This window comes from Stegodyphus dumicola, chromosome 4 (assembly GCF_044657685.1).
Source record: "Stegodyphus dumicola isolate Sdum_Otavi_A_Nest chromosome 4, ASM4465768v1".
Taxonomy (NCBI): domain Eukaryota; kingdom Metazoa; phylum Arthropoda; class Arachnida; order Araneae; family Eresidae; genus Stegodyphus; species Stegodyphus dumicola.
In genome coordinates this window covers 163,323,770-163,336,003 of record NC_140771.1, presented here as the reverse complement: position 1 = coordinate 163,336,003, position 12,234 = coordinate 163,323,770, and the positions used below count along the sequence as shown (strand labels likewise).

General features: G+C 32.4%; 1 protein-coding gene and 1 long non-coding RNA gene across 2 annotated transcripts in view; one reads left to right on the top strand and one right to left on the bottom strand.

Annotated features, from left to right (window-relative positions):
• Positions 1-3,998, bottom strand: part of LOC146997745 (uncharacterized) — a 207,223-nt gene extending 203,225 nt beyond the window's left edge. Inside the window, exon 1 of the long non-coding RNA XR_015040820.1 lies at positions 3,521-3,998. This is a non-coding gene — a long non-coding RNA (uncharacterized LOC146997745). The remainder of the gene's footprint in view (positions 1-3,520) is intronic.
• The window catches only part of LOC118188671 (carbonic anhydrase 2-like), a 217,222-nt gene that overhangs the window by 181,876 nt on the left and 23,112 nt on the right, over positions 1-12,234 (top strand). Inside the window, exon 6 of the mRNA XM_085815726.1 lies at positions 5,012-5,236. Coding sequence (XP_085671852.1) covers positions 5,012-5,236 — 225 coding nt within the window. The remainder of the gene's footprint in view (positions 1-5,011; positions 5,237-12,234) is intronic.

Here is a 12,234-nt window from a genome sequence, read left to right as displayed (position 1 = left end):
AATGTACCGGAAAAATGGCTGAAGGGAACACCAAACGTTAAATTTAAAAACTGCATAGAATTTTACTCTGCAGAAAAACTTCATAAAAAAAGTTATTACGTATAACAAAATTACAATGAAATAAGCAATATCCCTTAATACAAATATTAATTATCCTAATAAATAAATTAACCAACTTCCCTTTGCAAAATCTTAAGAACTGGAATGGTATAAAGGAGGTTAAGAGCTTTGTTTCAATATATATCTTAAAAACAGTGAAATGAGCAATAAAAAACATAAAAGAATACAAAAAACAAAAAATTCTGAAAATCAAAGTATAATTAATGATATTTTATGTTATATTTTCAAGAGAAAAAAATTAGGTGCTACTTTGGTAGACGGTTGCACGGATTTTTGGCGATTTACATTGGCGCAGTTGTAGGCGCGGTTTTTACAGTCATCAGCCATCTTGAAAAATGCTGTTTTTACGTATTTTACGCATATTGTAAAGTATTCGAAACTCAAAAAAAAAAAAAATAAATAAAATAAATAAATAAATAAATATCGTTAAAAATAATGGATTAATTTTTTGTTGAAAACGTTGTTTTTTAAGATGGCTGGCAAATGTAAATAAATCCATTTACTAAGAGTATAAAATGCTAAAGTAAGGTTAAATTATTACTTTCATATAATAGAATAAAAACACCGCTATAAAAACATTGCGCCAACATTTAATTGGATTAAAATATTACTTAAATTGAATATCGAATTAGAAACATCATACCAACGTTTAAAAGAATTAAAATATTACTTAAATACTTTAAAATAAGTTTTATAGGAATTAATTATTTAACATTAAAAACATATGTGGCAATGAATATCTCAGGAATTTTTCAAAACATTGTATTAATTTTTTAATAAAAGTTGAAGTATACAATTATAAAGTGAAAGAAAATTATGTGCTTACATTTTTTAAAGTATTTTACCTGTCGGATATTGATAAGTACCACAAAAAAAGATAAAAAATAAAAAATAAAATCTTCTAACGATCTTTATTTGTGATCCACATCTCTCATACTTCATTGAAGAAGCAATTAGCGAGGTTTTCTCCAAAAATTTAAAATAAATTTCCTCTAACGCTATTAACAATTTATAAATAAATCTTTGATTAGAAAAGCCAGGTTGGCCAAAATAAGGTCTCAAAGGTCAATTTTTTTTATTCCAATACCACTAATTCTTGGTAATTACCAATAACAACATTCATCTTCGAAACGGACATATCCATTCCATTTGAAATCTGAGGAATTCGAAGAGATGAATAATAAAATTTTAAAATGGCGCGGTAATGCACAAATATTCAGTAACCAATCAGGGAGCTGATTACATCACGTATAGAATTAAAATTATTTAAATAATCATTCATAATAAAATCATTTTTAAAATAAATGCAAAATTAAATTGTATATTAATACTTAACAGCCATAAATAATGTTTAAAACATTAGATTAAATTTATAGATATTAATAAAACCAATTACTTTTTAAGTAAGGTGACGTCATTGATTACATCATCCACAACATAAAATTATATAAAATATTATAAACAACAAAATTTTTATTTCAAATAAAAATGCAAAATTAAATTGATTTTTAATATTTAGAAGCCATAAGTAATATTTGAAACACTGAATTTATGCATAATAAAATGCATTATTTTTTAAATAAAATGACAACAAAGTATCGGTTACCATAAATAACTTATCAAGCAATGGGTTTACCATAAGTCGTATTACTCGCCAAACGAAAAATCGGCAAAATCCGTGCAACCGTCTACCAAAAAAAATGACAATGAAAAATAATAATAAAATGAAATATGTCAATCTCTTAAAAACAGTGACATAAGAAATACCATGAAAAATTTTTGCCAAACCCATATTTCTAAAAGAATGAAACTATTCAAAATAATGCGATTTCATCAAAAATCTATCAACAACAATAAGGAAAATTGTTGTCAAAATCACATTTTTAAAGATTTGAGATGTGAAAAGTGTACTCGGAAGCTTCATTTAATTTTTTTTTTTTTTAAATACAAAATATTATTATTTCTCGAAAATTCTTTTTGTAAAAGCAGTCGCAAGGATGAAAGTTTAACGTGTCCAAAAATCAAAGAAAAATAAACTCTACATTTTTAAACATAAACGTTTTTAGAAAAAATCTCGCTGAAAAGGTGTTAAGCTCACTTTGTTAAATAAATTGGTATTTAATCGATTTATTGAAACACGAAATTTATTTTAAGTTCGTAAAATAGCTAAGTGCCTACGTTTCATGACGATGTGAAAATGGAGTGCGTAGAGTAAAATCTCGCTTTCCTATAGCCCATTATGTCTCAAAATGACGCAATTTCGTCCCAAAACATAAAATAAAAAACATTCTAATTCGAATTTCGAAAAAATCGCTTCGAGGTGCACTGGCTCTTGTCTAGATGCACCTATGTACCAAATTTAATAGCCGTGGATCTATTAGCTTACGCGCAGCGCGAACGAAAGACACACACGCACGCACAGACAGACTCTTTGTTTTATTATATGTAGAGAAGAGATAATAATAGTTAAACAGGTCTAATGCACTCTTTAGAGCAGTCTTAGTTTTAGGACTTTCTATACTTTCGATAGGTCGCAACTCTTCAGGATCATGTGATGTCTTCCAGCTCTTAGCTCTTACTACATATTCTAAATATCGGTCCCGCTGCCGCAAATATTCTCTGCGCAAACAGTGCTCGTTGGCGTATTTAACATATTTTCTCAAACACGTGTTTTGCATTTGAAAGAAATAGACTTGCTTTAGAACACTGTATTCTGAAATTTGTAAAATAAGTATCGTTATCATTACGCACAAGGTGTCTGAAATGGAACTATCACGCTACCAGATTAGAACTGTCACTAAATAAATTGTAGAGCTTTAGGTACTAATGTTGTATCATATGACACTGTGAGAGTTTGGTACCGAAAGTTCAAAAACAAGGACTATGACATTCAAGAAGCATAGCGCTCTGGCCTGCCGGCTTCCAATTAGTGTGTCTTGTTCTTTATGCGCCATCCTGATCAGTTGGCGGTCGAAATCTGTACTGTTATTTTTAACGCTGTTTTCGTTTCTCCGTAGTCCGTATAGCGTACTATATTTCAAGTTTCAACGAAATACCTCCATCAGAACGTACTGTACATAGATGAGAAGCGTTACTTGAATTACAACCACCTTATATGTGTGAGAAAAAACAAATGTACAAAAAAACAACATGATTAGAAATGAAGTCGTTGTAAAAGTGGCAAAGAACAAAATCTAATTATTAATCATGTAATTATATATGCTTCATCTAATTATTAAGCATATGTCTAATTGCTTAATATTTATGTACTGTAAGGATACTGCAAGTTAAAGTATCTAAATGATTCTTTCTAAATATTCTGGATATTTACACTACATTTTGGATCTTTACTTTACATTCTGGATCTAAGTTACATTACGTCTGTTATAGTTCTACTTACCGAATTCCAGGCAGGAATGGATAGGGCTATCGAGAATTCGGGAAATTTTTCGAAGGGCCGGTGAGCTACCTTGTCACCTAATATCGATGGTTTAAAAACGAAGGAAACGAAGGATATAATCGTGATTACAAATTTCCTGCAATGAAAACCAATGAGCTCATTGAAAAAAATGTAATGATACTTAAAAAATTGAAATATAAATAAAATATAAATGAATAAATTCGAAAGGTAAACATATTAAACTCATCGTCTGAACTCCATCACTCTTAATTCGTCACAAACTCATAACTGATGGATCCAGTTCTTTACTTCATAGCATAAAAATGGAGAATTTCATATCATGCCGCTTTAACAATTTCATATAGCGATGCTGGCACATTTATCCATGTTGCCTGTTCACTTATATTTTGGCATGGGCGTCTCGGTATCTTTATGAAGGTTGCATTCTTCATGGAAATGCTCATGGAATAATGATGCATTCTTCATGGAAATGTAAGGATGCCTGCCTCTGTTGTATCGTGATGAACAATGATCAGTTCTTAAAAAAAGTTCCAGTATTTTTATGCAAATTGGCCACGCTGGTCATTGAACCAAATTATTTGGACCAAGTTAATTCCGTCGTCAGTGGGGCTATCTGGCCGATATCCTGACTGCCCCAGTGGATCGGCTGCCTCGCTGTCGGTGGAAAGAAAGAAAGGCACCTTTGTTTTGGCGAACAAGGGGAAGCTTACATAAAAGTACCCGCATTTTTATGCCAGTTGTCCAGTCCGCGCCAATCAGACTAACCTCGTCGGTTCCTACGGATATTCAGTCTCCTCATACAGTCACTGCGAGACTGTAAGGATATTGCAAGATCTTAGCGATGCTGTATTTACTGTATTTTAGAACAAACTGAAGATATAATATTCTTCTGAGCACGTAAATTTTATATTTCTTTTTATTCGAATTTGAGTTTAAATTTTTATTTTCATTTCTAAAATGGCAACTAAAATATTAATACAAACTTCTAAACATTAATTAGGATTAGATTAAATCTCAAGCAACTTAAAAATTAATTACTGTTCTATAAAACAAAGCAATTAATAGCTTTTACGTATTTAATAATTCCACTTTTTTCAAATTTATTACAGAATTTGTGGTGACACAGAGATTTTAATAGACCGTCAAGAAATTTTTTTAAAAGGAAATATATTTCTTGATTTAGGTTGACTAAGGTTTTAACCACAGCATAGTAAATTTGAATTTTTTTGCTCATTTGAATATTATTATTAGATGCACATTTCTTTGAATTTTTTCTGCCATTTAAAACGTTTATTTATGTAATTGCTTTGCTATCAAAATACGAAGCCACATCAATGCTGATAGCTCTGAAAGTATACAAATAATTTCTCAGGCTTTTTTTTAAATTATCAATGCACGGCATTTCTTACATAAAACATATTGTTGTGCATGATTTCTTGGAATTTAAAATGTATTTTTTTATCTACATAGGTAAGTGATGCAGATAATCCAGCACTGGAACCTATCATTGAAAAACTAGATGATGTTCGAAAAGAAGGGGCTAAAGTCGACATAGATGGCCTCACCCTCAAATCTATACTGCCAGACGACCTTATGCCGTACTACAGATATGCAGGTTCTTTGACCACGCCACCCTGCTTGGAGATTGTCGTTTGGACTATCTTTAAAGATCGTGTGCCCATCAGTGAAAAACAGGTAATGCTTCATCTAGCATTTTTTATTTATAATAATAAAAGAAAGACTTTCTCTAACTCTGTGTAGATCATAAAATGCGAAGTACAGAACTACGAAACTTGGCACACAGATTCTTTAGATGGATTACATTAAGTTATTCGAATCGATTCTTTTAAACTCAGTTTAGAATTTATTTTATTCTGAAACTGACATGAATTTTAATAACACGGACCGAATTTTCACACTAAATTTTATAACAAATCTTGAAATGAATTACGATTTTGCCAGACATTTTCAACAAATCTCTCGGATTTCGATAATTATATTTCCAACAGTACTAAATTCAGAGATCAGGAAATTTATAATAACATGCCATTAAAACGTTCCTTGATATTTTGAGTTTTGCCATGTATGCACTTTTTTAATAACTTGTTTATGTAATCAAATCCATATATGTAGGCTTACTCAAAATATATATTGATTTACCAGATTTTTTTGGCCTGATTTTTTTTCTTCCTGATTTCTGCAATCGCACATTCCAACTCATTGATTGAGAAGGGCATTGGCTTCGAAGAAGAACTACAATGGAACAAGCAGCTAGTATAATCTGCTGCATCTCAATTAACTTTCCACATTACTTCTAATTGCAATCCCTAATTCTGATGTTTATCAATAAAAGAATCAGTCAGTTTAGCTTTTCCTTTCAATTCAGGAGCGGAGTTTTTTACTTTTCGTAGTCTACTACCAACCCTTTTCTATACATGTCCAATGCATTCCAGCTTCTTGACCGAATCTTTACCATATATATCTTTCACAATTAAAAACCCCTTAGAATCCCCATCCTCATAATATTCCGTGTACTTCAGCTTTCGTAATGTTCATTCAAAAAGCGGATAAGCACCAACTGCTTCCATACAATGTCAGCAATTAATTATTTCCTTTATTCAAAACATTTCCGTCAAACATTACCGTTCAAACATTAATTGGTAGATACTTGCTTTATTTAGAAACATTACCGTCAACATTACTGCTCAAAAAACATTACAGTTCAAATTATTACCGTTCTAAAAAAACTGTTGTTGCCAATCGGGAAAATACGTTTTAAATAAAATTAATACGCTGCGTTTACATTCGGGCATCCTTGACTTAGTTACGACCTCGGAACATTAAGATCTTATACTTAAAAAATTAAATCTGTAATATTTATGTTTATAGTTCGAAAGTCTTTAACTGTCATATAGATTCACCGTCGTTTTCTATTCTTTTTCCGTGTCCTAGTTTTAGTAATATGCGGCATGTTGTTATCGTTATCCCCAGTAACACTAATGTCATCACCATCATCATCGTCTTCTTCTGATTCAGCTTGATACTGACTTTAATTGGCTCACATGAGCTGTCGAACTAAAGAAATGTCCTTTCACCTTCTCTTCTAATTGAGTCACTCTATAGGTATTCACTTGGTAAAACTTCTGTAACTACCAAAGGTCCTCGATACTTTTGTTGTGTTTTGGTTGATTCTGCAATTGGTTTAGGTACTCTTCTCATAACTACTATTTTTCCTCGTTCGAATGTTAAAGAATTGCTATTTTTCCTGTCATAATTTGCTTTCATTTTCATCTGCATATCTTCAATTCTCTTTCTAGCTTCATTCTGTAAGATTACTGGATTCTCTCATTTGCGTCTTCATCTGTAATCATCCTCATCAACCCGTCGTTAAATTTTGGTGAATAACCGTGAAGCATTTCGAAAGGAGTTATATTTGTAGTCTTATTTATCATATTGTTTAGATTCTTTCGCATTTCTTAATCTTTTTGTCCCAGTCTCTCTGATTCGGATTTTACATACTCGTTTTAATCGTAGCCAAAATTGTTCGATTTGCTCTTTCCACCATTCCATTATACCACTTGGATGTTGAGTTGAATTGAGTGTATGACTGATTCCATTATTTTGACAGTACTCTCGAAATTCCTTCGCTGTGAAACATATTCCTCTATCGCTGATAATTTTTTCTGGTAACCCAAAATCATCTACAAAACTCTTCAATGCAACTAACACATACTTGGTTGCACTACTTTTCATAGGATATAAGCGTGTAAATCTTGTAAAATTATCAATTATTACAAATAATTCTGTATTTCCTCTTGAACTTTTTACGAAGGGTCCTAAATGATCTATATGTAGGATTGCAAAAGGTTTTCTACCAGGTCTAATTGGATGCAGTACTCCTTGTTTCTTACCACTATGCACTTTATTTACTAGGCATTCGAAACACATCGAAATGTGACGCATAACATATCGTTTCATTCCTTTAAACCAGTATGATTCCTTGATTTTGGCAACAGTTCTGTCTGCTGAAAAATGTCCCAAAAGATCGTGAAATTTTACTACAATACCTTTTCTCATCGATTTAGGTATGACATGTAACAATTTCTCCTTTTCCTGATCTTTTACTTTGCGAAACAATCGATTATTCTTCAAGACGTAATTTTCAGTTACATATTTCTCTGCATTCGTTCTATCATTTATCTTTTTCTTTACAATGTCTATTAATTTGCGTAATTCTGGATCTGAATGCTGAATCATAAGAATTTGTTCATCTATCATTAGCGTTAAACAAACTTCCAAGTTGTTTTCAATTATAAAGTCTAAAGTTTCTTCTGGCTGATCAACTGGCGATCGGCTCAATGCATCTATGTAACTCATTTTTTACCTTGTCTGTGCTTTATTTCAAGATTGTATTCCTGGATCAGATTACTCCACCTTGCTATCTGAGGATTTGAAGTTTTCTTCGCGTTTAAATAAAGTAAAGCTTGGCAGTCTGTAATTACCGTAAATCGGATTCCAATTAAAAATTGTCGAAGTCGTGTCAAAGTCCAAACTATAGCCATTAATTCTAATTTGCTTGAATGATAATTCTTTTCTGTTTCTGTCGTTCCTTTACTTACACAATAAACTAAATGCCACTTTCTATCTTCACCTTTTTGCAACAGCATTCCTGCCAGCCTTTTGCTGCTCGCAGCTGTGTGCACTTCAGTCTCTGCTTCCAGATTATATAACGCTAGTATTGGTTCATTAGTTAAATGATCTTTTAAAATACTGAATGCTTCTTGCTGATATTCGTTTCAACTAAATGTTTCATCCTTCCTCGTCAGTCTCGTTAGCGGCTCAGCTTTCTCTGCATATTTCGGTACAAACCTTCTAAAGAAACTTGTAAGACCTAAAAATTGTTTAACTTCATGTTCATTGGTTGATTTAGGAAAGTTTAATATGGCTCGTACTTTTCTTGGTCCAGGTTTCATACCATTTGATTTTATTAGAAATCCCAAATACTCAACTTCATCTTTTCCAAATTCGCATTTTGTCAGTTTCAATGTCAGCATTGCTTCTCTCAATCTATCAAACACTTTTCTAAGTTTTTCCATCATTTCTTCCCAATATTTAGCCGGAATTAATATGTCGTCCAAATAGCACAATACTCCTTTATTAAGCAATGAACCTAAAACTTGATTCATAAGTCTCTGAAATTCTGCAGGAGCATTAGCTAACCCAAAGATCATACGTTCAAATTGACCAGTATCATCTGGAGTGTTGAAAGCTGTTTTTAGTTTCGCTTCTTCAGTTAAAGGAATCTGTAAATATCCATGAGCTAAGTCCAATGTAGTGAAAACTTTACACTCACTAAGCCATTCAAGAAGATCATCAGGGAGTGGAAATTTATTTTTAACAGTTTGCGAATTCAACTTTCTATAATCTATCACTAATCGTAATTCCCCTGTTTTTTTCTTTACGAGTAAAACCGGACTAGCATACGGAGATCTTGTTTCAGTAACAATTCCATATTTCTTCCATTCATTTATTATCTTCTTTATAGAAGCACGCTCTTCGGCATTGGTTTTATACGACTTCATGCAAATAGGCTTACTCCCTTCAATTTCTTTAATATCCAATTTTGTCAAGTTTGTACACCCTAATTCCTCCATATTTAATTCAAAACAATCTCGATACTCATTTATCAAATATAAAACTTCCTGTTTTCTCTCTGGCATAGTATTGTTATTAACTTTAATTTCTTCTAAAGTAATCGGTCTCTTAAACTTCTTGATTTCATTTATTATCATTTGAATTTTCAGTTTTCTGATCTGAACTTGGTTCAACTAATTCTGCTACTTCCGCTCTACCGATACATTGATTCTCTTTCAAAATTAGTTTTCGATCGCTGCAGTTAGTGACTGGTATCACTGTTTCTCCCTGTATTACTTCCAATAATGAGCCCAACTCATCTTCCGATCTACTTATTAAAACATAACCGTTATTTATTTCATCAGTTTTAACTTTCACGAAATTAACTGTATTACTTTCGATTTGAGTTTCTTGGGAAGCCTTCAGTTTAATTCGCGGAGTGTTGCTATTATTTTGCAACTGTGAAAATGGGCAATCATTAGCATAGCGTATGTGCAAGATATTGCCTATCTTATGTAATATGTGGTAAACCAATCCATGTTCGACCAACTAATAAGTCGCATGGTTGCGTTTCATCTCCTACAATTAGAACTGTAATGTCCTTTCCTTCCACATTATCAATCTCTAAGTTAACAATTACTTTTCCCAATGTTCTAGCGGCTGGTTTACTCTGGTTCCCAAAGCCAAACAATTCCTCCACATCGGGTTTTATAATAAGATTCAGTTTCTTAGCCGCAGACTGTTTCAATAAACACGAACTAGAACCCGTATCTATGATTGCAGTAATTTCTTCTCCATTATTGATGCGAGCATGCTTCAAATAAACAGCTGGTGAAACACCTGAATTCTGGTCCACGGATAAGTTATTTTTAACATTTGTCAAGTCTGAACTCTTAGACGTACACGTTTTAAAAGTATGACCCTTTTCATTACATTTCTTGCAAATAATTTCTTTTTTAGGTTGAGGACAATCCGTCGCTATATGTCCATAAGCATTACGATTGAAGCATTTCGGCTCACTTTTTTCATTGCGGATGCCAGAATTATATTCCCTTTTTCTTTCGTCTATTTTATAAAATTTATCTCTCAAATTGTATTTATTATCAAAACTGTTTTTAAAACCCACTTTGAAATTACCATCTGTCTGCATAGAATCGCTAACATTTCTGTGTCTTGAATACTGATTATAGGATCCTTCATAATATTTAGAACCAAATTTAGGCTTAGAATCATGCCTAAAAGTTTTATTTTCTACTTGAAGTACTTTTATCTCTGCCCGAATATTTTTCATATTCATCTAGTTTTTCAGCCAACTCTTCAGGATTAACCTCTTCGCGACGGGCGAATCATATATGCATTTCGTACGGACGCATGTGAGGCCCGGGCGGTTCACCCGTGCACTCCTGGAGAACTGGCCAAGTGGACGGGCAGTGCAGATATGCATTTTAAGCTGAAACAATTTTTAATAGCCACTAGATGGCACTATGTGTCCATTACATTTAAACTGAACGTAGTTTTAGTATTCTGACCTTCAGATTGTTTATATTCTGGCTGTTTTTGGTATTTTGCTTGTCAGCTGTGGCTGGGGAAGGGGGAAATCGTAATGTAAACAAACGCAGGGCTCTTTAAATCGCTGCGTGCTAATGAAAACATTCTCGTATCTGATTTATATCCAATTCCTTTTTTATTCTATTTTTTCCTCTACTTTGTACGGTCTTTTAGGTTACTGTGCGGAGTTTTTTTACGTTTTGCATTGCCTTCAGATATATTTCCGTTCCTTCTTTTTTTATTTAGGAAAGCCTCACCTCCAGTCTATTATGACGGGAAGGAGGCGCTATTTATCAGAGGAAGAATACCCTAGTATGGTTAGTGAACCATTTACTAACGCAAATGAGAGTACTGATTCATTTTCTAAGGAGTTAAAAAGTGATACTTTTTCTAAGAGTTACAAGGTGATACTTCTCTGTGCTTCGAAATTTACCACGCTCGTTTTCATTTTAAATTTTGTTACTTCTTACTGTAAATAGTCTTTATTGTGTTCTTTTTAATAATTTTAAACTTTATTGATGGATTTTATCAATTAAAACTTTAGAATAATTTGAATAGCTCTTCCGAAAAGTATTATGGAAGATAAGCAATTTTTTAAGTATATTTCCATGTAAAATAAAGAAATAAATGTTTTAAGGGCTAATTTTAACATATATAAGAGCTCAAGTAATAATCTAAAATGATACCAAAAATTACGATGCTAGAAGCGAAACTTTTGTTTTTCTGATTTTTGTTATAAAATTAGGCTTAACGATGCAAAACCTCCGTCCTGTACTGTGACTGCCTTCGATTCTCTTCCGTCCCGCACGAGCGTTTTAAACAAAGGTGCGCCGTCGCGAAAAGGTTAATGAATTTAGACCAATCATCAATGAAATGGTCTCGAATAGCAGCGGGGACCCTTTTCTTTAATTGATCCGTAATAATAAGTTGTTTTAAAGAGTCAAAATCTGTTACATTTAATCCAGCAAGCCACTCTTCAAAACAATTTTTTAATTCAAAAGTGAAGTCCTTCCACGTATTACGCAACGTTTTAATATGATCAACGAACTTTTGCCGAAACTGTTCAGGGCTTAACGTAAATTTTCTCAGTAGCAGTTGTTTAACGTGCTTATAGTCGTTAGCTTTTTCTTCTGATTCACGGGGAATTAATTGAGTTATTTCATAAGGCAAAAGACCCAACAGCTGAGAAACCCAGTTTTGTTCTTCTAACCCAATACGTCGTGCTTGTCTCTCAAATAAAACTAAATAAAAACTTATATCACCTTCATTCAAATCATACTTATGCATTAATTTACTCATATCACAAATATTACTTATACTAACATTAGAAGGAACAGAATCATTTACATTACTACTTCTGATTTCCGCTTCTATTTTCAATTTTTCAAGTTCAAAAGTTCTTTGCTTATCTTTTTCTAAAATTTCCATTTCAAATGCTCTTTGCTTTTCTAAAATTTCTAACTTTTCCCTGTCTAAACGATCATTTATAATTCTATCTAGCAAAGTCTTCA